Source organism: Sparus aurata, chromosome 10, assembly GCF_900880675.1.
Source record: "Sparus aurata chromosome 10, fSpaAur1.1, whole genome shotgun sequence".
In the NCBI taxonomy this organism is placed as follows: Eukaryota; Metazoa; Chordata; class Actinopteri; order Spariformes; family Sparidae; genus Sparus; species Sparus aurata.
In genome coordinates this window covers 33059288-33085943 of record NC_044196.1, presented here as the reverse complement: position 1 = coordinate 33085943, position 26656 = coordinate 33059288, and the positions used below count along the sequence as shown (strand labels likewise).

Below are 26656 nucleotides of genomic sequence, written 5' to 3'. Positions count from 1 at the left end.
AATATATGCACATATAAGCAGCATATTTAAAGAACGATCACTTGTTTTTTTCAATCATTAAAGCAGAATAATAATATTTTATCTAGATCTGATATTATAGGGGCTCGGGTGCAGTAGCTGCTCCACAGTGTTGTCCTGAAATGACTCCATGATGTTTCTAATAATCGATAAATAAATAATAATAAATAATGGACCTTTGTCTTAATTAATGCATTGACCTCCATGCCTCGTGCTCACCTGCTCACCTTCCCGCGCTGCAGTGCGCGTGGAGCTGTGGTGGACTGAAGGGGGCGAGGCAGCTCTCGTGCCCGTGTGCGTGCGCGTTATTTGGCGGGCACACCATCATCCCGACCCGACAGAGAGGCAGCGGACCTCCCGCATCCTCCTCCCCCGCATCAACCGCAACCACCGCATTGTGCCCGCAGGCTTTCGTGGACAGTACCATGCGCGGGGCTCAGTAACGCCGGGACATTTTCCACCCAACGTGCCCGCTGGTCTCACTGTAAATCGCGGCTTTCGGCTCATTTTGTGAAGGATAATAAAGATGAGGTAAGAGCTTCCGGTCGCCATTTTGCCGGCGTTTAGCGGTTTGGGGATAATCTACATGGAATAATTAGCTGCTAAAAAAACCCTGTTTTGACGAATGCCGGCGGCGAGATGTTTAAGCGACATCGTTTAGATTTGGGTGAAGATGTTTCCTCGAGCAAGAAGAGACTCTCTGACGGGTATGAAACGCCGGCGTTATATAAAAGCTCCTCGCTGCTGCAGTGTTTTGCCTGCTGCGGGCTGCTTTGTTGTTATCCCGATGCTAACTAGCCGCGCTAATGTTAGCTTCTTTTTTTTCTTTTGCCAGCTTAGCTCGAAATTTAGCACCGGTGGGGCTGAAAATGTTCCGTTCTAATAATGACAGGATACACACCCAGCTTCATAGAGTTACTGTTAACGATAAGGTCATCAAGTTGCTGTGTAGCAAAGTGCTAAGCTAGCTAAGCTAGCTAACAGCCTGATCTGATCCTCACGTGGCTACATCCTAGCCAGTTCTGGGTTTAACGTTAGTGCTGTGTTTTACAGAGAAAGGTCATGCATTTCATGACACAAAGTCAGAATGTATTGACGAACTCGAGGTTGTAATGGCATCTGGCTTAGTGAAACTGGTGAAGGAAGGTAGCTATGAAGCTGCACACAGGACCCCTGTTAGCCGCGTATCGTGAATGAGATGCTCTGTCAGAAGTCACTGACAATCCTATTGTCCCGAATTTGACTTTCGCTGTGTAGTAAAGTCCTCCGTAGGGATATTAAAATATCGTGATTGAGCATATGGGTCCAAACAGGAGCTCAGGTGCCTGTAGAAGTTGGAGGACCTTTGCTGGAGCTCCCCTGCTCACCATCACTTGTCAAAGTCACCGAGTGCAAGCTCAGGGTCACTGCCCTGCATTTGACACAGCTTTGACCTCACGGGAGGAAAAATCTAATTAACAACTGCCGCAGTGTAGCTTGGATAACGTGACTGACAGATTCTGTTACATCTGTGTTCAGGTTATAGAACAAAGCATCAGCTAATGTGCACACTGCAGCTTCCCCACAGTCAAGGACATGAAGGCTAGAGAGGGGTGCATCCAGACAAGCTGTCTGGTTCTGTCGCACTGTGAATGAAACTGAGTAGAGATTAATATTAAAATATGAATAAGTGATGTGTTGTAATGCCAGATGTTAATTTCCATTGCCAGATCATCAAGGTAGTAGTGTTAATTTTAGCCTTAATTTATGCAGAGATGGCCTTTTTTAGTCCTGCTTCTGACTTCTCAGTAATGCCACATTTGGTCATTTCTAGTCTTTGTGATTGCGGTAATGCTTGAATGCATATGTGTAGGGGACATTTTGGGGTTATACTTCAGTTCTGTGGTAAGTTAATTAACCTTTAACCTCATGCATCTCCCTCTTGCAGGCGTGACCGGGACAGAGACCGTGATGAGCGGCCGAGGGACAGGGACCGTGACCGCGATCGAGACCGCGACCGTGACCGTGACCGTGACCGGGACAGAGATGTGAAGTTGGCCGGGGTGCCCAGTTTCCCAGTTGCAGGCGGTGGCAGCTTCCTTAAGCAGACTCCTATTCAGCAGCAGATCAACCCCTTCACCAACCTGCCCCACACGCCACGCTATTATGAGATCCTGAAGAAGCGGCTGCAGCTGCCCGTCTGGGAGTACAGAGAGACCTTCACTGACATCCTAATGCGTAACCAGTCTTTTGTACTGGTGGGAGAGACAGGCTCTGGGAAAACCACTCAGGTAAGCCAGAATGTTAAGTGTTTTTGCATTACCAGCACATAAACACACAGTTGAGGTGTAATTTCCCCCCTAAACTGACTGAAACGTGTCATATCAAATTTAAATGTGAAATTTGGTAATATAATTGGTATAATAATGCCAAAGAAAACGGGGTGCAATGAACAGATGCTGCATTTTAAACAGTTTCTCTGAGGAGCTGTTTCACAGTGTGTGGCTGTTAAGTTTGTTTTAAGTTCTTGAACGCGTCGGGTTGTCTGTTTTTTAAAATTTGCAAGAGAGAAGATTAGAGTAAATCGCTGGTTGAGCCATTGCCTCCTCCTGAGGGGAATAGCAACTATCTTCCAGCACTTCTTAAATTAAGTGGTGCAATCTTGTCAGTGCTTTCTGCCTTGATGACGCTAGAAAACATTTGTATTCTAGAGATTCACTTGGAATTTGTGGACGCGACAGACAAATGTAGCATGCACATCATTGAAGAGACGTTTGTGAATGCTGAAGGATTGTCGTCTGTGGCTGCGATTGTTTAGCTGTTGAAGGAAAATAGTCAGTGAATCGCTTAGTTAATGCTCTTCCTTGAAAATTCAGAGTGTTTAGTGTTATTTTTAGTAAATCGAAAAAGATAATAGTAAGATTTGATTCAGACTACCTTAGTAGTAGGATTGCTTGAATGACTCTCACACGTTTTCAGGGACCATGTGTTGAATAATCCGCATTCACTCCATGGAAATGTAGCTTAGGTTGCACACGGATTTTAATTATAACACAATTAATCGTGCAGCCCTACTCTGCATTCCACCAAACATGTCCTGATTATTAGGGTCAGGTCCTGTAAGTACTAATAGGACGTTTTAATACTGCCTGTGAAATGTTTATATCTTTGAAACCTGTCACTGGGATTTCATTCCTTCCTCTGATTGGATGACATTTCAAAGTCTGCCCTTTAGAGATGATTCAAATCTTACCACTCATCCGAACCTCAAGCTTAATAGAGTGGAAGTAAGACTCTCTTCCTTCGGGCCTCTCTAAGCAAGCTGCTTCTGTTTTTAAAGCTCTAAGCTAGAACGTACCGTGAGTGCAAATGTGGACAGGTATGACTTTCCTCGACATTTTCTCTGCAGGACCTAAAAAACGCAATTCAGAGTTGTAATACTATGTGACCTGCCTTGCATTCATCCCTGCAGTTCAAACATAACCTGACTTGTCTGTCATCTTCCAGATCCCTCAGTGGTGTGTGGACATGGTGAGGGCAACGCCGGGGCCGAAGAGAGCGGTGGCCTGCACCCAGCCCAGGAGGGTGGCGGCCATGAGTGTCGCCCAGAGGGTTGCTGATGAGATGGATGTCATGCTGGGCCAAGAGGTGGGCTACTCCATCAGGTTTGAGGACTGCAGCTCTGCCAAGACAGTACTCAAGTAAGAAAGCTTGTTGAAATATTCACCTTAGTTCTCTTTTTATGTTTTTTGACAACTGGTGACGATTTCTGGTTTCTTTACATGTCTTTGTCAGTAAAAGTTATGTGCTTTGGACAGCTTCGGAAGACCGAAATGTTCTCACATTTTATAAACCAACGAATCTTGAGAAAATAATCATTGAGTAAATAGACAATGAAGATAATTCTTGGTTGCAGCTCTACCCAGTGACCAGCCCTTCTCTCACACTCTCCTGCAGTGGCTGATGAAACAGCAAAAAATGCAAAAGCTCCTCTGTAGAGCTAATGTTTGGTTCACACAGTGAACTCTCTCCCGATGTTGATATAAAGAGCTCATTCTAAGGCCATCTATAGCCCCTGGAATCCTATACACTGGACCTTTTTTAAATTGTCTTATACTTGACTGACACAGGATACATTACAGGATAGGTTTGACTTTTTTCATATTCACCATCATTTTATCCTCGCCCTTTATGTCTTTATGTTCTACAACCGAGTGCTCTGAAGAGGAGGATTTCTCCTCAGGGGCACAACGTGCTCATTACATACATTTTAAGCAGGGTTTTATTCCGAGAGTGCCATTGCGCTGTACATGAGGATAAAGTCTGCATGTCTTCTGTTCACACAGGTACATGACAGATGGAATGTTGCTGCGGGAGGCCATGAACGATCCTCTGCTCGAGCGCTATGGTGTCATCATCCTGGACGAGGCACACGAACGCACATTAGCTACGGATATTCTAATGGGGGTCCTGAAGGAGGTGGTCCGCCAGAGACCTGACCTGAAGGTAAAAACTGTTAAAAAAATATGCAGAGTTTAGAGTGTATGTCGAAAAACAAATGTCTTTCCACTATGGCTTTACTTACAAGGTGAGATATCGGCACTGATAGCAGGTGGATTCTTTTTAAAAGTAGTGTAAGTTCCTTACATATTTATAGGAATATTTATGCACCTACATTGACTGTTTATTCTGGAAAGTCAAGTCTACATCACTTTTATTTTGTCACATCTCTAAGCCTGGTGTTGAAAGTACCCTTGACAGTAGTGTGATTTGTTCCCGCAAACATGTCCCACTTAATGCCGACAAAACACTGTTAAAGCCCTAAATATTACTTCCCCCGAGGATATATTCAGTGACAGCCAGTGTTAATGTCCCTCTTCTGTCACTCCTCCCCTTTGTCAATTTTTTTCCTGACAGTGTCCCCATGTCTGACAGCCATGAATCTGTTAAGGAAAAGAGAAACTGTGCTTTTGGGCTCAGAAATACACATCTATTCTGCACCACAGCCCTAGTGGAGATTGCTCCCCGAGTCAGAGTCATTTTAAGCCAATCAACTGGAGGGGGGGGGGACAGCAATGTATCGGCACGGATGGGAGGCAGGCAGAAGTTTTATAGGCAGAGTGTGCCAGACATCATTCTCATAAAGCAGATGGATAATGACTAGTTGTTTGTCAGCGTGGAATCAAAGGTTAGATTGTTGTTCGCGGACTGTTAAATGAGGTCTAGGGTTATTGGGAATGATCATCCACCCCACACCCCTCCATCTCCTTCATCCCCTATCCCCTACCAAATTTGAAAGTTTAATTTGCCTTGATTAAGAGCAATTACGATGTCTCGCAGAGCGTAAAGCGAAATGCCGAGACACTGGCCCCTGAAAATGTTTGAGATTGAAAATGGGAGACGTGTTTCCCATCAGAATCCTAATGCGCTCTATCTAATGGCTCTGGAGAGAACATTGTGTACCCAACATCAGGAACAAGGACTGTCATAGCTCCGTGTAGGTCAGTGACTTGCAGTGCAATGCCAAGTTCTGCACTATGGACACCATCTTGGGCTTGTGCCAGCGCCCTCATCCTAAATTCTGATTCAGAGCATTCTCCAGCCTGTGTAGCCTTTTTCACTCTACGTCTATTCTGTATTTAGTAGCACCCTTATCCAATTAGCATGTGTCCTTATCCCCAGTTATCATCAAGCCGTATAAAATGTTAACTCATTCTATACTTGAGTGCTCACGCCCATAATCAGCGCAGTCATTTACACTCTGCTGTCTTTACTCCTAGTTTTATCTTCCCTTTCACCTCGTTTTATGAATACATTGTCCCTCACAGACTTTGCTCCTCCGTTCCCGTGCCCTTCTCTGTCCAGGTGATTGTCATGAGCGCCACACTCGATGCCGGGAAGTTCCAGGTGTACTTTGACAGCTGCCCACTGCTCACCATCCCCGGGCGCACACATCCCGTGGAGATTTTCTACACGCCAGAACCGGAGCGGGACTACCTGGAGGCGGCCATCCGCACTGTGATCCAGATCCACATGTGTGAGGTGGATGAAGGGGACGCTTTGCTCTTTCTCACTGGACAAGAGGTACATTTTTTAATGCAGGACTATTTTTAGATGGTAGTATTGCTAATTTAACTTAAAAATCTTCATCAAGACTTCAAACTGTCATAACATTAGCCTAGCATAATTATCTAGTCCAAGCTGAGCTTTTCAAATTGCATTCTGTCAGACAAAACACAGCCAATTTACTATTATAAAACAGAGAAAAGCAGTAAATCCTCACACAAAATCTAAACGATTAAGCAATTATCAAAGTAGTTTTCTGTCAGTCTCTAATTGGTTGACTACTTGTTTCTAGATAGATTTTATAATGATGGTTTTGTCCAAACAAGGCAACAAGCACATTCATCTAATTACAAAGATGAGTTGCTCACATGCACTGTATCATGAGCACGCACTCACACAGGCACTCCTCCGCACAGGAAGTGATTAATCCTCAGATTGATAGAAGTTAATGCATGTGAGCGTGCCTGTTTGGGTACCACCAGGATTTTTCACAGCGAAGGCAAGAAAAAAAAGGAAAAAAACTAGGAGTGACCCAGATTCTGCCCTTCCCACGAATCTCTGAAATTAAGTCATTTATTATTTTTTTCCCTCCCTGCAAATGTTGTCCACTGATGTGTAATGGAGGGCAGGGTTCATGCCCAAAATGATGAATTTGGTCACAGCAGGGTGGACACACACATACCACCCCGGTCTGCACACATGCACGCGCTCAAACACGCGCACACACACACACACACACACAGAAAAGCAGCAACAAATGTTCCAATGTCCTGATCACTGGACAGGAGAAGCCTGTCAGAGCCAACAGTGCTGGTATGATTATTCTCTCAGCACTCTGACAAAATGCTGTTGGAGACCATGTGATTGCCTGCGGTCGTAAAGGCGAAAGTGATGGGTGTAAATACAACACAAATTGCTCTGGAGATTAAAATGACATGTTGGATTTTTTTGTTGTACAGTAACAATTTTTCATCAACACAAGGAATCTTTTGAAAGCTCTCGTGTAGTTGTGTCTTTTCTGACTTCCCCAGTCACACCTTGTGACGGCTTGTTTATTAGCTGTAATTATTTGTCACTCAGCAGTGGTTTGACTGTGGCGGTCCACCTACGTCAGTTTTCATTTGCCGAAGCGGGATCAATATGCGGCTTGCTGCAAAGGGGATGAAGCCATCGGAGGGGCATGGTGTTTGAAGTGGTCTCCACCGAGGGCTGATAATTGATTTTAGACTTAGCCGTATCCAAGCTACTTGGATGGCCAGAAACACTGATAGTCTCTCCTGCGAATGTGTAGAAAAGTCTTGGATGTGTAAAACATTTTTTGCAGTTTGATGTAATTTGTTGATTTATATTCCTTCACCCTACACCACCGCCCTGCACTGTGTTAAACTACGGCATTACTGAGAGCACTCCCACAGTGAGTTCATTATCACCCCTTCCTAATTGGGTTAAAGAAGTTAATGTGTGGTAGGTCTGGCAGAGATGGGTGTTCAAAGGGTGCTTCAGCGCATCCCTCGAGCACTTCTTAACCTCTTCAGTCTCCCAGCAACTTTGATGTAGACTAATGATTGGGAGTCAGATCCATGGCAAAGCCATAGACTCTTTTTATCTGACTGTTTAATTTATATCAGACGAAAGCAAAACGCACAGGAACCTCTTCTCCTCTGTTAGGTTTTTTTTTCTGTGAGATATTTTGCTTCCACAAACAAATGGAACTGAAGCACCAACGCCAAACAAGAAAGTCGAAACTTATCACAGCTGTTGAGCAAAGATAAGTCCTAATATTTAAGCTTCCCCCTCAGCAGCTAACATCAAAACACGGGTATTGGCAGGGGGGTTGTTTGCTAGTCAAGAGGAGTGCCTAAATGTGTCGGTTATTAGCTTGGCTGTAGATTGTTGCTTCTGGGGTCGCAGGGAGAGCTGGTGGACAGGTTCCCAACACTGGCCAACTGCCCCTACTTGTGTGCTAACACAGACACATGCACACACTCACACACGCACACACACACTCTGTCTTGATGTCCCTAAGGGATAGACAGCCAGCTTGCTTCCAGCACTTTGGCAAAGAGGTCCATTTTTTTCCTCCATGGCAGCTGCTGCATCCAGAGGCTTGATAGGCTATTAATACCCGGGCTAATTTTACCAATCCATTCAGATTTACCGTTTTCCACTTGTCAGTGTGTTGATTAAGAGGCACATGGCCATCAGCAGGGTTTGACTTAATGCGATGAACAAGGGGACAAACAGGGCTAATAACACACTTGCAGTCCAGAAGGAACACGGTAAACATCACCGTGGTGCTTTTTCATGTCAAGGCAAGTGTTTCAGGCTTCACACAGTGGTGCATATTCCGTCACTTCAGGTCATGATTAAACTAATTTAAGCACAGTATGCTTTTAGAAAAGGAAACAAAGATGTCGGCAATGTTTTTTGGGTTGTTTTGTCTGCCTACTAAATAGTAAGTGTGCATAAAGAGCCCCGGTGTTGCCCGTTGTGTATCTGAAAGCAAAGGTAAGATCATTTTGGGAATTAGAGTTTCTGTTCATCTGTGTCTTATTACTTCTGTCGTTGCTGCATTGCTCCCATGGGCCTGCAGGTGGTGCAACAGTATAGGCTGTAACGTGACACATGTAGTAGCCGCTGCTTCATGAGGATTAAATGATTGTTGTTAGCAAAACAAAGGAAATGGTTCTTAACAGCGGGGAGTCGCCTGGAAAAGAAAAGCTCTTATATTGATAAAGGCCATACCAGAAATGATCATAAACGTGTGTGCATAGGGGAAGGTAAAATAACACAAATCTTTTCATGTTAATGATTTACAAGCATGGGGTGCTTGTGAAATATGTATGCATATTTAGTAGATTTAATGGTGTGTTCCAGTAGGTCCTTCGAGAATAAGCACTAGCCCTGTGCTCACTATCATGCTTTCTTATTCCTGGCGCTACTCAGGTCTTCTGCATGTCTGCCAGCCCACCGGCTCTAGAACGTTCAGCTTCACTAAACTGATCTGCCATGATTTGCCGCTGGTTATGCATCAGTGCTGCAGTCTCATCTCACATTCCCCTCTACAATACTGCACTGTGGAATAATGAACCCTGTTTGAGTCTGTCTGGCTCTGTGTGCGTGTGCGCCCTTCTGAGCGTGCGCGTCCATGTTTTCCATGATTGCTGCGTTTGACAACAGAGCCACAGGGAGCTCGGCAAAGCATACTGCAGTCCAGGTTTAATTTCCTCCGTCAGATGGAGCGATAGTTAGAACAAATGTACTGTAGCAGGGAACCACGGTTTCCCCCGGCCACCTCTCCTCGCCCTCCCCCGTCATCCAGATTCGCTGCCATTGTTTTTCCAGGTGTTTTTCACAGTCTGTTTGATTTTGCTGTTTTGCATACTCAAGCGACACCTGCATTAATTGTTGTCTCTCCAACCTTTCAGGAAATTGACGAAGCCTGCAAGCGGATCAAGAGGGAGGTCGAAGACCTGGGGCCTGAAGTCGGTGACATCAAAATCATCCCACTGTACTCCACGTTGCCTCCACAGCAGCAGCAGAGGATCTTTGAGCCACCCCCACCCAATAAACCAAATGGTGCCATCGGAAGGAAGGTATGACTGCCTTGTTGTTATAAAAACACTTGGGGGGGGCGGGGGGATAAGGCGGGTAAAGGAGGAGGGCTGTAAGGTGGGGACTTAAACTTTTTTCCCCTTTCTCAGCTTTAGCGCAGAACTGACTCACACAACATATGCTGCTTTTGTCAGCATGCGATTCTCTGCTCTAAATTATAACTGGGGTATTACTCAAGCCCTCTGAGCCTGAGGAAAGTACTGCATTCTCAGTCATTTTTATCTTTCCACTACATTTGCACAGGCCCTGCTGCTGCTCAAAGAGGAGGCCTAGGACCATGTGAGAAGGTGCACGTTTATATGAGCTGATTAAAAACAAGACAAGTCGTCCTCTTCCTCAATCACTTAATCTCTGAGGAGTGGATGATCCTCTTATTGATACAGACATGGAGACAATTCCTCTCTTTTGTGTGACAGTTTCTATTCAGATGGGCTCATCACCAGAGTAGCAGCACCACCTGCGCTGCCACGCTGTTGGCCAGGGATCTGACAGAATATCAGAATATCATCGCTGCCATGAATGAGCAAACATTCACCCCCAGCATCTGATAGGGGGCGATGTTGATGAATGACTCATTGCTACAGCCCCTCTAATTGAGGCAGATCAGGCTGACATATGAGCAGCAAAAAAATATTTACGTGCTGTCAAAGTTGAACACGTTTCGATACTTTTAAAATGCTCAGTTCATGCTGGAGTTTTGGAACATGGCTTTCCTCACAATGTGATTTAATCAGAATTCTAATAAGACAGGCAAGCAAGGAAAATAAGGATCAAGTGTGTTATCGAGTTTACATTTACAGCGAGGCATAGGCTGAGGGTTCCCCACAAGGTTTGGATCAAACATTACAGCACCATCTTTCTTTACTGTCTCGAGTTTTATGGTTTCATCTCTTCCAGCTCTCTGTTTGAATGGTGTGTGTGTGTGTGTTGCACAGGCTTAAGAGGCTCAGCATTCTTAGTAGTTTGATCAGCCAGTGTTGGATAAGATCTTTTTCAAAAGTTCAAATATCATTCCTAGTGTTTGCCTCTGCTGTTCAAAGGGATTTTGATATGAAACAGGGCCATGGTTGCAGAGGGACAGCTTTAAATATTGCATGTCTCTTGCGTTGCTACCTGCATGGACCTGTACATATAGATATATTGGTCTGACTGGCAGGGGGCTTGCTGAATAAAATTGGTTCATCTGCTCTGTGAACGTCTTGCAGGAACTCCCATTGGTTAATACAGGAAATGAAGTGAATACAGTGACACTGCGACCTCTGAACTGTCAAACTAGCAACCAGTTTCAGCTTCAGAACACTGCAGTCGATGCCCCTTTTTTTTTCCGTAAGATCAATTTATCAGGTGCTCGTTGAGTTGGTGGAGTTGTCATCTAAAGTCGCGGTGCTTGAATTGAGTGTGCTTCTCCTCCATGACTGACTTAAGCGACCCATAAAGTGAAAAATGCAGAGATGTCATCCAAGCCAGCCCAAGAGGAAGTAGTGAAAAAGAATTAAGGTTTGCCATGTCTGCCGCTACGCATGCTAATGACAGCATTAGGCACCCCTCAATTAACATAAAGCAGTAGCTCGTCATTGCTCCATTTCTCCAGGAGAGCCACTGATTTTCTATTTTTGAACAGTTTAATCATCTAGAGCCAACGCCGCAATTGACTAATTACAAACAAAGATTATAATCTCACTTTGCTTTCCAGCTTCTCAAAGATTGTTTCTAGCAAATGAGCTGTGATGAGTGTTAGGTTTGCTTTTAGCATTGTCACGTTCGGAGCATTCCCTCAAATGTCACTCTTGATTGCTCCTCGTATCCATTTCAATGAGCTCTGAATGTGGGTGCGCCGATGCTGCTCGAGGCACGTTCTCCTTTTCCCAAGTCAGGGAGAGAGGCTTTATTTGTCAACAAGGCTGTGTTCCCCCAGCAGGGAATGTGAAAGATGGCCCGTGTTAGCCATAGTACTTGCTCTCCTGCAGGTAATAACCCAGAAATAACATGCAGAGATGATGCTCTAATGATATTACTGATGAAGAAGCCAGGATTATCCAGTGCAGCAACAGACTGGAAGGAGCCAGCCTATGTTTGGTGTAATGGCCCTAGCCCGGATAATCCTTCAGAATCAATGCAGTCAATGAGGCCACCCATATGATCATGAAATGTGAGAAGGTGTCATGTGTGGCATCTGCTGGAGCACCGACTGTGTCCCAACACACAGGACAGACCTCACCAAGTCCATTTTTTAACTGGACTTTGAAGCATTCCATGCCTTTCATTCCTTGCTGGGCTGTTGGTCCCTGGCATATAGTGTCTGTCATGAGACGCTGTCTGATAGCCTGGTCTCTTTTTTTGGCCAGCCACTTTAATTTCAGACTGCCACAGTGTGGCTAATTGGTTTCTTAAAGATGTGATTTCTCTGTACCTTTGGGCCACTGACGGCCCTCTTCCACTGCAGGAATTTAGCAACCAGTTACCTGGGGCTTCCCATAAACTAAACTTTTAGGAGCCTTGGTGCTAGACTTTTCCTTTAGTTTCTTGCTGTATATGTTGGATATATGAGATCAAAAAAGGAAAAGTCTGGAAACACTTGAGTCATTTTTATGTGTTTGGTAGGAGATTGAAGAAGTTGTGGGACCAGTTGTGTTTTTCACTCTTGTTTTATGTGAAAATGGTGTCCATCCTGTCAAACCACTCCATTGTTTTACCATATTTCTCTAATCTTGTTTCCTCTTCAAATGTATTTCTTTGTACTCTCAGGTCATATGTTGTTTTTCACTGAGAAAACAGTTGGTTCACTAACCACACACTTAATGTTGGCTTGCATCGAAACGTGTCCTCAAGCATTCTCCATTTTTGTTCTGGTACAGCTGATGATAATCGTTGTGTTGGTAGTTGTCATCTTTCCTCTGATGTGGCGTCACATCTGCTCTGTACCTTTTGAACCAAGCTAGGGATGCACTGACACAAATTTTTCTTTCCCAACACTGATTCCCATACCTGGACTTTCTATATCGGCCAATACCAAGCACTGAGCTGATACCTGTGTGTGGAAAAACATATTTTTGTGTGTTTTTGAAGTTACATAAGTTGCTAGGTGTTTATGGATATTGGCAACTTGTGCAGTAAATAATTTGGTGCAGTATGATTCCATCATTTTAGGCAGTATCGAGCGCATTTCTGATACTGGTATCGTAACAACCCTAAACATTAGCTGTTCTTGGTTTAACCGCACTCAAGCTGGCTGTTGTTTAGACAGCCCGTATAATTTTCAGTTGTCTATCAAAATTAGGCAACTCAAATTTGTCATGCAGTGCTCACGTCAATCAGATCTAGACAACCATTCATCCAAGAAATACATGAATAACAACCAAACCATTTGCCAGATATTGCTGTCTGATCAGTTTCTCTTACGGAGGTTTATTGCCATCTCTTCATTCCTCGCCTTGAATACCAAGGGGAACTTGTCTTTCGACAGGTGAATTACCCGAGGTCGAGGGCTGAATGAGTGGGGGAAAGGCCCTCCCTGGCATTAATAACTAAACAGGCAGGCATTCTCAGGCTGCAGAGAAATCCTTGCTTAAAAGGTGGGATTTATAAGTCTGTAAGGCTCACAGCTTGAAGACAGCTGAAGAGGCACAGCTACAAAGGAAGTGTGTCAAGTGTGCAAAATTGGTTCTGTGGACCTGTATCAGCAAAGACTACAGAGAACCGTTTGGTTTTGTGCTTTGCATTTTTTCACAAGGACTACCAAGAAAGCAGACGGCTACCACCAAACGACTGCTTAGGTCAGCCTACAGCATGTTCCTGTCTCGGTAGATGTTGAACAAATGAGCAAGGGAAAGATTCTGAAGTGTAGAGAGGCATTTTCCCCAACACACACTTTTATATTAAGCTGTAACACTGGAGTGGCATTTGCCAGTGGAGTGGGCTTTGACCTCGCCACCGCAGTCTCAAGTGCTATGATGATTCTAAAGGGGTTCTCTGTCCAGTCTGTTTCAGCTGTTATGTAAGGGGGACTCATCCTAGCGGTGGTCAAGGTTCGCGTGAGAGCAGCTGCAAATCTGTCTCCCTCTCCTCCGCGCTTCCCTCCTCCCTCTGTTTGTGTATATGCTGACAGCAAGAGACCCATAGGGCTACGTGACTCATTTGGTTTATTTATTTCTTTATTTATTTACTCTGAATCAGCTGTCATTGCTCATAGACAGCCTCGCTATAGGGGATAATTGTAATAGGAAAGATCTAAGACTGGGAGATGGTGCATGTTCTCACTTTCTCCACTTAGTGTGCTTTTCATTTCACTTGTTTTTTCCTCTGCACGCACAAGGACAGTGAATAATGACACCTAGCCTGATGTTTAAATAGACTCCCATACCACCCTGGTGTGAGAGTGGTCCCATAAACCTCCTGTTTTATCACCGCTCTTACCTTCATCAATTATTAAATGATCATAACTCCATTAGCGTGTGTTATTTTAAATATTTCCTTGTGGCCATACGAGTAAACAAACAATGAAAATGTTACACAACCCCTGCGAAAAGGAAATGGAAGTTACATGCATGTAACTCCAGCTCTACTGTCACTCTGTATTACCAAGTGAATGGGAGAATGTACACACAGAGTGAATGTAATGCAGACTTGTGCAGTGTTGTTGGTCCCTGGTTGTGTTTGAGGCCCAGCTCAGGAACCACTTGCATTGCGTAGCACACAGCAAGAGCCAGTCAGCGACGATGAGCCCTTTACAGTTGGCATGTCCACAGATAGCAGTGTTCCAAATTCCTCAAGACATAGTGTTGGATTCATGTGAAACATCTACAAAAGCCCTTATTTTGTGGGGAAGAACAGCTGTAAGGATCAAAGCAGGGACAGTTATTGAGCTCTTGTTGTGTTTGACCAGAGAAGCTGACATTTCAGCAAACCCAGCGACTTGGTGAGGACAGTCGGACAGAAACCCAAACTTCCAGCCCACACATACACACAACACAAAAAGGGAAGAGGAACTGCATTAGGATGGGACGCTGCGCACCAAGCCAGCTCATGGAACTTGGTTGCAGAAGCTGTTGTGGTGCTCCCCTGTTGGGTTGCATTAGACGCTGTGTGTTCAGTGCACTAAAGTGACAGCTCTACAAGCTTCTACAGTCAACTGGTTCACATCAGGGAATAGTTCTAAAGCAAAGCTGATATCTGCACTTGTTTGTCTCTCCTCATACTAATGCTCAAGAATTCCTAGGATTTCTGAACTGCTCCACTGCAGGAAATCACTATAATTTTTGATAGTACAAAGACCCCTTTGAATGCTTGAATGACAGTCAGCAAATTTAGTTCTCAGCTTCGTTTTTATGTATTTTAACAAAATCTTATTCCCTGAAATGTCCAAGTTGTTGAACTCTCTGTATTTGCTAAATAACTGATGACCACATGTTTAATTTGAAATATTCTGATGCAAAGTTCTGAAGCTGTTGAGTTTGAAGATTCGTCGCTCCCTCCCAACACCCAACGTGCATCATTTCTTAACCGCCGTCTGTTCTCGTTTCCGCAGGTTGTCGTGTCAACAAACATTGCCGAGACGTCCCTGACCATCGATGGCGTGGTGTTTGTAATTGATCCCGGATTTGCCAAGCAAAAGGTTAGCTTCCTCCATCTCCCGACCCCCCTCCATCTTCCCCCAATGCTCCGTATCTGCTGCGATCATCTGCGTCTGTTGCCTGAGAATCCCCAGATAAACACAGCAGTGCACACCTGACAGCGGCAAAGATGGAAAAGCCGGTTATTTATTCCTCTGACATTTCACCAGCCTGGAGCCAAGTCATACACATGGCTCAAAAATAGATTTTATATGCACTATGGTGGATTGTGTGTGTTTGTGAGTTATTGTACATATTTTGTTAGCTGCTTGTATATATAATAGATTGTGGGTGGTATATAGCTCGGCAATATAAGGACTGTTTAAGATATATTGATATATTTTTTAAGTTAAAACCATGCACAGCGCCGCTACCCTTTGTTTAATCAGTCTGTTAATTATTCTACAGTGCAACATTGGTTTGTATGTTGCACATGCTAACACTCAACTTCTGTGTTGAGTTTTGAGCTTTGCTTTTTTAAATTTAACCATTGGTTTTCCCTTTACCTATCAGGTGTATAACCCTCGTATCAGAGTGGAATCCCTTTTGGTCACAGCCATCAGCAAGGCCTCAGCCCAGCAGCGGGCAGGTCGTGCCGGCCGGACGCGCCCAGGAAAGTGTTTCCGCCTTTACACGGAGAAGGCTTACAAGACAGAAATGCAGGTGAGAAACAAGGCAGTCTGAAAATGGTTAGAAATTCTATGAGGCGTTGAATTCTCACATTCTTCAATGCCACAAGCACTTTGTATTCCCCCAAAGCAGCCCTCTAGCTGGATAAGCTCTCTATTATGCAATATTTGCTCCTTGAACTCCATGATTCCCAGTTCAGCTGAATTACAATTCCAAGAGCTTGGTGCTAAACCACACTGCTTCTGCCCCTTCTCATAACCTGTGCTAACGAAACAGCCACCTTGTGACAAATGAACCTGCAGAGGCTCAGTTCTCCACTTTAGCAGGCTAATTCTTCGCGTCACGCTGAGTGGCAAAGGGAATTTTTTAAACAAGTTAAATAGCCCTTCAAATGCCCTAGACTCCCGGCCTCTGTTCAAGTTGACACATGAGTGACGCACGAGGAGATAATAAGCACCCTGACTAATTCATTTTGAATTGTTCCTTGGGTTTCTTAACTGGCGCAGGACAACACATATCCAGAGATTCTGAGGTCTAATCTGGGCTCTGTGGTGCTGCAGCTGAAGAAACTGGGTATCGATGACTTGGTGCACTTCGACTTCATGGACCCACCAGGTCAGTTTAAAATAATAATACACATTTTGCTCATGATGACACATTGCTTTCATGTATGCTCATTTTTTTTGTTGTTGTTCCTTTACTTTGCATTAAATCCCATAAAGAAGGTCCTTCTTCTTCTTCTCCTGGAAAAGTACCTGGTTAACAAATGTTTCCTGTAGTTTTAAACGGATCTCGATTTTTGATCAGTGCCATCTGAATCAGTATAAATGCAGTTACAAAGTGCTATGAAAATCTACATCCAGTTGAACTGTGCTTGTTTCATGTGTAATATCAAATCTGGGTTGCCTGTGTCGCTTGGGAAAAACGACAAAGCAAAGATAAAGTGATCCTGGCAGATATCAAATGCTGCATACTGAGTGTTCGGAGATTTGAGTGTAAGTGCTCTGACAGACATGGGCTACACAGCAGTGTTATGCAGTTTTTATGAGCAAGTCTGCTTTAAGTTTAGATTATTGCTGTTCAAAGTGAGAGAGTGAAAAGAGGGAGATGATCAGTCAATTTGCGTTTCTGTGTCTCTATTTATTTCTAGCACATCTGAATCATGCTGGATCTAGGCCAAAGTTATGGCATTCACCAGGAGAGTACGTGTTCCTACGGCGTCCCGGGGAGACCACCCCTCCTTTCCCTATACTTAAACTCCCCCTCGTCTCTCCCCCCCTTTCTCACCATAATATAGTTTTCATCTCACCTCTGAGATTAAACCCATCTCTCCCCGTCCACTGTGGCAAACGCCATTTTGAGAATGAAATTGGTTACATCAATAGCAGCGCTATCACCTTAGCTATTGCCTTCCCTTTATATTCCTCCAGCGGAACGTGACTGACCTCCACCCACCACCCCCACATTTCTCACAAAACGCAAGGGTAAGCGCCAACATATGGGATTGGCCTTGTCTGCTAAGTCTAACTGGGAACAGTGGGGTGAAGGGAAAGGGGAGGATTACCTTTTTATTTATTTGATCCACTCATGGCAAAAGGTTTCTCCTAACTAGCTCCTGAGCATGCCAGAGCTACTTCAGCACAATAAATGAAGTCTGTTTTCAGTCTCTGAGAGTTCCTGGTCATCTAGTTACAGCGGATCAATTCTGATACGCCGTGTCAAAGGCCCACCTCAGAGTAAATGAGCAGGCCAGAAATGTGTCTCTGGAGATTCAAGAAATAGTGGATGAAATAATGAGTTTAGGGATGCTAAGGGGTTTTTTTTGGTGGTCAGGGTGCTTCATTAATCTGTTTGGGTATTGTTCAAATCCTAAATGAGTGGATAGGTGGACATTCAATCAAATCCTCCCTGCTGTGAGTCTGCAGGGTTCATTGTGGTGCAAGGCCAACATCTCCTTTTCCGTTGTCGTTTCTTGATGTTTAAATCTTTAAGTTTAGGCATTGTCTCCCTGATCATCAGCAATAATCACCCCCGAAAGCTAGTGGCTTTTTCCATTTGAGCTCGTCCACACCTCAGCGGGAGCCTTGATTTTCCTTTACTGTGAAATGCTCGAATATCTAGTTCATTTCTCTCTTTGCCCACCTCGCTCTGCACTCACTAAACACAGGAGCGGCGGCAAAAGCCAGCCAACCAAATAGAAAATCCAGAAGAAATCAGTAGCGATTTACGCAAGGACTTGGCTGGGTGGGATTCATTTGCCTGGTGACATTTCCAAAGAAGTACCTTTCGAAGCCAATGTGGTTTAATGTACCTTTAGCCTTTCGTCTCATTGATTTGGCCCTTGGTTAATATATCAGATTCCTGTGTGTTGAGGCAGTCAATACTTACTTTCTGATGAGCTGCATTGTGTAGAGACTGAATTTCCACACTGGTTCATCATGCTAGCAGGACTTGGAAATCAGATTTTCACCTTTTGTTTAGCCCCACACAAGCTGCCGGTGTGGTAAGTAATGTAGCCACATACACAAAAAAAAGTAGCTTTGATGCCCCAAATCAATATTTGTTAATCATAAAAAAATGCCTCCTTGCTGTTTGAAATTGAATTTTTTTGGGAGCACTTGAGAGAAATGAAAGAGAACGAGCAGCGCAGCGAGTGCTTGAAGCTAATTTTCAGTTAACATGCAACTGGTCATTAGGCTCCAGCTCTTGGGAGCCAAAGGTCAATAATTGCATCTGGAGGAAAAATCTTTTAACCAAACGGTGGAAGCCTTTTGTGTTGAAGCATTAAGTAGAAAGTTCCCCTGTAATTGCATTCGTTGTTAAGGATTGCCTGAGCGGGGGATGAAAAATGAGCTCTGCCATGATTACTTCTCAACTAAGTTGCTGTCTAGCGTAACTCTGGCCATCACACACTGAGAGCCTGCTCATTTTGATTGACCTCATGGTTCCTGCCGCCAAATCCAAAGACAGCCTCCCTTTGTTTGAGTGTCTGTCCCTTCTTAACTTGGATGTGCCTTCTTATCACAGGTCTGAGTAAAGGATGAGCTGGAACTCTATTGTTTCATCAGCTTTTATCTTCTGGGCTTTCCAAGAGTATTCTGTCAAATTTGGTTTCCCTTACTTTCCTCGTCTAAAAAGCATCAATGCAACTATTGTATTTCAAGTCTAAGTCTAAATGTTCCCCACCATAGTTACTTAAAGGGATATTCTGGTGTGAGTTTAATCCATGGTCTAACACACCATGAAACTGTGTTAGACTCCCTCTCGAGAGATCAAGTTAGCAGACCGCTAATTTACGGAGTTTTATCAACCTCAGAAACGACCGCACGACAACAATACACTGCAGTAAATGGATCCAAATGTAAACCGACACCAAAAAGCCACAAATAATGCTCAGAACAGCACCAAACTTCAGCAACAGTACAAATAGGGTCTCAGCACATAGTCCGGGGCATCTAACCTCTGCTAGCTTAGCTGGATTTCTATTGTGAAGCTAAAAACTTAGTTCAACTCTCCTCCATCAGCTTCCGGGTCGGGGAAGTCCCGACGCGACGATTACCGAGTGCGGTTAGAAATGCTCAATTCCGTTCTATTCCCTGTCCGCTCTCGATAATAACTGTTATAAACTGGCAGGTAAGACACATATGAACTTTGATTGCTTTTCCATGGAGTCATAATCAGACATTTTCATCCATGAGCCGCGGAACTCTACTGCACTCGGTAATCGACTCGTCGGGACTTCCCGTCAACAGGAAGCTGCTGCAGAAGAGTGGTAAATTTAGTCAGCTTTTCAGTAGAAATCCAGCTAAGCTAGCGGAGGTTAGATGCCCCGGACTATGTGCTGAGACCCTATTTGTACTGTTGCTGAAGTTTGGTGCTGTTCTGAGCATTATTTGTGGCTTTTTGGTGGCGGTTTATATTTGGATCCATTTACTGCAGTGTATTGTTGTCATGCGGTGTCGTGAATCTGCTGATTATTTCTCGATTGTTTTGTCCATAATACAAAAAATTATAGTATCTCTGAGCCCAATGACTTCTTCAGATGTCTTGTTTTATTTAAACTATCATATTTTCACATATGAAAGAAAAGCAGCGTGTCTGTGACATGAGAATGGTTGTTAAGACAAACTACATAAAACAGTTGTTTATTAAAATAGTTAATTTCCCGTCGAGTGTTTATCCGTTTTAGCTTAATGGAAACATGCAGTACAAGAGCATTAATCAATCCTGACACACAGGTGTGTGAAATGGCTCCAGATTGTTCTTCTGAAGTTTTGCTTTGATGAAGGAAAAAAAAGAGAGACAGTTTTGCAAATTGTTCCATCTCTCTCATCTTGGTGTGTTTTGCCCATGGGCTTGGAACATTGTTAATGGCCCGCCTCTTCCATTCTGTCTCCTCCAGCCCCAGAGACCCTGATGCGAGCCCTGGAGTTGCTGAACTACCTGGCGGCGCTCAATGACGACGGTGACCTGACGGAGCTGGGCTCCATGATGGCGGAGTTCCCCCTGGACCCCCAGCTGGCCAAGATGGTCATCGCCAGCTGTGAATTCAACTGTTCAAACGAGATCCTCTCCATCACTGCCATGTTGTCAGGTAATGCTCAGGGCAGGCCTACTGTGTGGGTCAGAGCTGCTCCTCTTTCTCCTATTTCCTGCACTCATGGACCGTGTTTCAGAAACGACCAGTGAGCTGATGGAAATCTACACAGCAGCTTCTTTATCTTCTAATGTGTTTTGCAACTTGAAGAGTTTTAGGTATTATTTAACATATTGCATGCCATCATTAACACATTTTAGACCCCAGAAGTGGAAATCTACTTGGAATAAACGTAACGTGTGCTTACTGAACTTAACTACAAGAGAAGTAGAGGCTAAAGTAAGGGGTGTCAGCTATTATTTGTGGGGAAGGGGGAAAATACATGCCTGTACAAAATGTATAGGTGTAGCTGGAGCAGCACCAGCGTGCTACAGCAGTAATTGCACTTTAGGCTTGCCAAAGCAGAATGCTGCTCATTGAGATGAATCTTGGCGCCTTTGAAGGGAGTGCGAGGGGTCTTTGAGAGCGGGGAAATGGATTTAACTAGCTGTTTGGACGTGGTGTGCACTTAAAGCAGGTGTTTCAGGATGGCAGGTTTTTGCTGAGTTCATTAGAGTAAGCAGCGAAAAGTACACCTGAGAACGGTGCCGCCACAGCAGCCGACCACGACGCTCAATAAAGGCCGCTTATACCCATTAAAGCCACAATCGAGCAGGTTTGACGTTAAGCAACTCAGAAAGTTCCCAGAGGGGAGACAGCAGATTCCTCTGGGTCAACAACACTGTTTTATCTTAGTCCAGCTTCAGGGCTTTACGATAGGATGCTTGTGTGGACTGCGTGTCATCTGTTTGCTTTATCTCGTTTAAAGCCATGCTGTAGCGCATGAGGACGGAGCAACCCATCCTTCTCTCGTCCCTTCCTTTCCCTTCCCACCATAAACGCTCCACAATACAGTATGCCCTGTGAAGTTCTCTGTGCCTCTCTTTGAGCTGAGGCCTTGATCCTCTCTGTGGGATTTGCTTAACTTATCCCTATGGGCGGCTGTGTTGGGGCCTATACCAACCTTGTTTAGTCCCACAGTGCTTCGTCCGACCCACGGAGGCTAAGAAGGTGGCCGACGAGTCCAAGATGCGCTTTGCCCACATCGACGGGGACCACATGACACTGCTCAACGTCTACCACGCCTTTAAACAAAGTGAGCTGCCCTTACATCACATTGAAGAGTTTTACACTGTTTTCTTGGCCGTAACCATGACTATCACTTGTCTCACACAGACCACGAGGCCACTCAGTGGTGCTATGATAATTTCGTCAACTACCGCTCGCTGATGTCGGCAGACAACGTCCGCCAGCAGCTGTCCAGGATCATGGACCGCTTCAGCCTGCCGCGGCGGAGCACGGAGTTCAACAGCCGGGATTACTACACCAACATCCGCCGAGCGCTGGTCACTGGCTTCTTCATGCAGGTCCGTCACATCCATATGTGAAGTTCCTTTACTCAGTCATGTTGTATTTGTATTAGTCTTTGAATACACTTTGAACTCTCATTACTTTGTTTTTAATCTCATACGTCATTAAATTTCAAACCTTTTTTCTTCTGTTATTTGTGCAAACGCAGTCTTTACATCCAGCTCCACTGCTCGTCTAATGCTCAGTGACATTTGCCTTTGTTGAGTTTGATCAGTTTAAAGAGAAGTATTATTATGCATAACCTAGCACTGACTAAAAAAGCAGCTGAGATAACCACATTTCAAGTACACACACACACACACACAGAGGCCTGCTTTGTTTTTAAATGCATAAAAAGAAATCAAGTCAATTTGCTCCTCGCTCAAGGAAACAAATGGCATTTTGCAAGAAGCCATTTCCAGGGCTACCTGAAACAAGCGACCTGACAAGTTGAATTATGGTGTTAATATTTAAATATTTGTCAACATTAACCTTTATCTCGGAGACAAATTTGCGCCTCATGTTAGGGCTTTCACAGCATTTGTGATCATGTCTTTGTTGGGAATGGCCTTTATTGAGACTGATTGCCTTAGTTAATCACAACAACCTCTGCAGCGTCACCTAGTACTTATAATGTAGGGAAAAATGTCTCCTAGTAACAAACAGCTTTGTCTTTGCGTCATGTTGCTTTTCTGTCAAAAGTAGTAACTTACTTATGAAGTTTACATGGTTCTGTAGAGTTAAATTACACACAGAAATTAAATGAAGCACCAAAAAAGGTTGTGTATGTGTTGGTTTGTTCTGTTTGTCTGACCCTCTTCTCTCTCCGTGCTGTGAAAAGGTCGCTCACCTGGAGCGCACGGGCCATTACCTGACTGCGAAGGACAACCAGGTGGTACAGCTGCACCCCTCCACTGTGCTGGACCACAAGCCAGAGTGGGTGCTTTACAACGAGTTTGTGCTCACCACCAAGAATTACATCCGAACGTGCACCGACATCAAACCAGAGTGGTGAGTTTCAGTTGTAGCTACATTTTTAATATGTTTTCAAGGTGATTGTCAGATAAAAATGAAAAATGTAAAAGTCCAAGACTTGAAAAAATGTGCTGCTTGTATTACACACACGGTAATTTAATTTAGTCTTATAGTTACTTGAGTTTTGCAAGAAGCTCTCAATAAATAAATAAAAACATATAAGCATAAAAGTTATTCTTGTTTTATTTTACCTTTCTAAGAGTGAAATGACAAAAAACTTGATGGAAAATAATGAATTGCTCTGACATGAACTCCTCATTGTTCGTGTCTGTCCTTTCTGTTCTGGTTGCTTTGTTTCTTTTCTATTTTTCAAAATAGCATCTGAGATCTATTCCTCTTTTGTATTGCACGTGTCCTTTTGTGTGCATCTGTTAAGCTTGTTGTGAGAGGAAATCTTATAATGTGTCCAATATATTTTAGACTTCTGAAATGGGGTACAAATCCCTCACTGCTGACTCGGTATGAATATAAATATCCTAATGGTGCAACACACAGCGGCAGCGTGTGACACACGTCAACACCCACACCTGTTGTTCTGCACCGACGGCATCTTGACGCACGTTATGTCAGGATACACCATTATGTTTCAGCACGAGCAGCAGCATTAGTCTTCCGTCTGGGTCTACACATGAAGCGTTCAGGCAATGTATTTAGTGTTGGTCGCCTGTATTGAGCCCACTGGACATTGTGCTCATGTGGTGTGAGTCGTAAACATTAGGACATGTCAAATTTAAGGCCCACAGAAGACCCGGCATTTGTGCGATGCAATTATTTTTTGTTTTCTATGCACTGAAGGTTTCTGTTGGCAAGACGTCGGTTTATATTTAACAGCATCTCAATACTTTGTAGCCAAGTGGACTCCGCTGGTCTTGTTGATATTAGCAGCGTAGCAAAATGTCCAAGAAAAGGAAACTAACAAAAACATGTCACTTATCAGGTTGGCATCTACTGATTATTTTAATTTTATACCAATCTGCTGAAAAGTTTCCCAAATAATCATTTTGTTTGTAAAAATGAATGCTGACCTTAATTTCCCAAAGTTAAATCTTCAGATAGCTTATTTTGTTCAACCAAGTCTAAAAACATCACATCCTTCCATTAAATAAGCAGGAACCAGCAGGAGTTGGATGATTTTGCTTCAGAAATGACTGAAATGATTAATTGTGGCATCTGAGTTTGTTTTGATGACCAGTTGATTAAAGGAGCATTATGTAGTTTTGGGAGAAGAAATTCAAAGACACAATTAAATTGTGCTAGCCTTTAAGGTCAGCTTGTTTATTCAGTTTAATCAGACATGAAAATAGTTGTTAATTTATTTGTTTAGGCAGAAACAATCAGTCAGTTCTTTAAGTAGTTCTTTCACTTCTGATTAGAATTCCTTCCCCAGAACTACACGGTGCACCTTGCATCTTGTAAAATCAGGTATCGAGTTCGTCGAGCTTGCGCTGGTCGTCACCCTGTGAATATGGAAGAACGGCGTTCTCCCACAAGTAAACACTGCAGACAATTTTCGTGACTAATGTTTACTTGCTTTCTTTCCTAGGCTGGTGAAAATTGCCCCGCAGTACTACGAGATGAGTAACTTCCCCCAGTGTGAAGCAAAGAGACAGCTGGAGCGTATCATTGCAAAACTCTCATCCAAGGAATACACTCAGTACTAAGAAGGTCTGCATGTGCTGCGATGGCGTCCTCAGTTTCTGTACAAGGGAAAATCTGAGCTCTTTTGAGAAGTCTTACAACCTCATCTTTGAATTCTATTTTTGTCTCCCTGCGTTACATATTTTCATGACTGATGAATTGCGTTCCGTTACCTTCGAGGGCCACCATGTGTCACTTTTTTTCTTGAGCCAAGATTGTTACGCACTTCTAAAAAAATGTACTGTAACTGACTGGTTATGAGGCATTAAGTCTTAAATAATTTCTGTTTAAAAGCATGATGTTTTATATGAATGTCAACGTTCATCTTGAAGGCGTCCGAACCAAGTCGAAGCCCTGGATTCTCGGCTTCCTCGGCTGCTGAAACGGCATCAGTCCGTCTCATGAGCTTTTGATCTAATGTAATTTATACTGTATTTTGATGCAGGCATAATGTTTTGTTCTTTCGTCATGGAGATGCTAAGAGAGGCACTCTGGTCACATTTCCTGTCACTGTTCAACTTAATAAAAAATGACTTTGTAATAAAACCATTTTTCCGGTGTCAGCATTAAAATAACAGGATAATCTGTGCATAAAACTTTTCACTTAACCCTCTCTCACACACACACACACACACACACACACACACACACACACACACACGTACTGTGCAATCACGTTATGACCTGCCAAATCCAGCTCGTTTCCTGGCTCTTCAGGGAAGTTAAATCTTCTTACTGGGATATTGATAGCTTCAGAAACAGTTGGAGTGAGGGGGAATGTTAATTACAAATGTTTCGGAACAAGATCAGTGTGAAATCCCTGCTGTGCTGGAGCCTGTTCTGGCTGTACTGCTTTGTGTCTGCGCCTCTCTAACGTGGAAGGTAAAGCCTGCAGTCGGGAGAAGCACTGCAGCGATGTAAAAGAACCACCAGAATAATGGTCAGTGACATAAGTTGAATGTGTGTTTAGGTTTACTACAGTCGAACCACACCTGTCTTGTCAGATTACACTAAAAAAAGAAACCTACTCGCAAGAATTCTTAAGCAGCAAGAAAGTTGGATGAGTTCTGACAAACTTTCCCCCCTCCTCTCATTCTGTGGGTCAACAACTTAAACGAGAGCTGCCTGCGAGTGGCAGAGCGTGAATTCTACAAAGAGTTTGATTAGTAGCACTCTCAGGTGTGTGTGTGTGTGTGTGTGTGTGTCACTGAGCTGAGGTCAGAAGGCTGGGAGCATCCTGGTCCTCCAACCCTATAGACTGATTACTGCTACTCAGCAGCCGGCAGCTCACGGAGTTTGTGTGTGCTGGAACCATTTTATCACTTAGAGAAGCTGAAAATTCTCTGAGCTGCGTTCCACCTGCTTCACCGCTAACGGTCAGTTAGCTGGTCATGAGTTCTGCAACACAGCAGTAGTGAAATATAACCAAGTATATTTACTCAAACTGCAGTTAAGTATAAATACAAGGTACTCGAGTATTTCCATTTTATTAATACTTCCGATTAGGTTTTCAGATGCATTTTGTAGCACCTTCCCCTCCAGTGAGATCCATGAATCTTAACAATATGATCATTCTAATGTTTGTGATAAACTGAAGGATCAATTCCTTTCCGAGCTCATTAAAGTTGACTTTTTTTTGTTGAGATCTGTGATTCTCACGTGGACAGTGAGGCTGCAAACATGATGACTTTATAAATGATGGAGCATTTCTGTAGATTAAACTACCAAACAGCGTGTACAGATGTTAGGATGAGCTCAGCCTTAAACATCTGCAGCTGAGAAATGCAACATGCACGTTAATGCAGCTGTGATATTAACCTGAATACATCAGATGTAATGACAGAGTACTTTCACACTGTGGTTTTAATACCTTTACTTAAATAAAGGATCTGAAGTCTGACGTCCACTTTTAGACTCGGGTTTAGTTTGGACTCGGAGCAAGAAAGAAACTGATGAATTGCCTCAAGTGATGTCATCAGAGTCACTTCAGGGGCTGAAGACTACAAGTTTGAAAAATGAAAAAATAAATAGATAAATAAAAAGCTGTGGGTGTGAGGAGGAAGTGACCTGACCGGACCTC

General features: G+C 43.7%; 1 protein-coding gene across 2 annotated transcripts; it reads left to right on the top strand.

The window, feature by feature from the left end:
• Nucleotides 1–317: 317 nt before the first annotated feature.
• dhx15 (DEAH (Asp-Glu-Ala-His) box helicase 15) lies at nt 318–25125 on the top strand. 2 transcript variants are annotated; one of them, XM_030431419.1, is made up of 14 exons: nt 318–549; nt 1946–2288; nt 3505–3698; nt 4344–4503; nt 5863–6081; nt 9492–9659; nt 15203–15289; nt 15801–15950; nt 16424–16532; nt 20320–20511; nt 21527–21649; nt 21730–21920; nt 22745–22914; nt 24482–25125. In XM_030431419.1, exons 1-14 carry the CDS (start codon nt 545–547, stop codon nt 24597–24599), a joined length of 2229 nt encoding a protein of 742 aa, XP_030287279.1. In that variant the 5' UTR covers nt 318–544; the 3' UTR covers nt 24600–25125. The 2 variants fall into 2 exon arrangements, with proteins under 2 accessions (XP_030287279.1, XP_030287278.1); XM_030431418.1 differs by lacking the exon at nt 318–549 and adding an exon at nt 564–725.
• Nucleotides 25126–26656: the final 1531 nt, after the last annotated feature.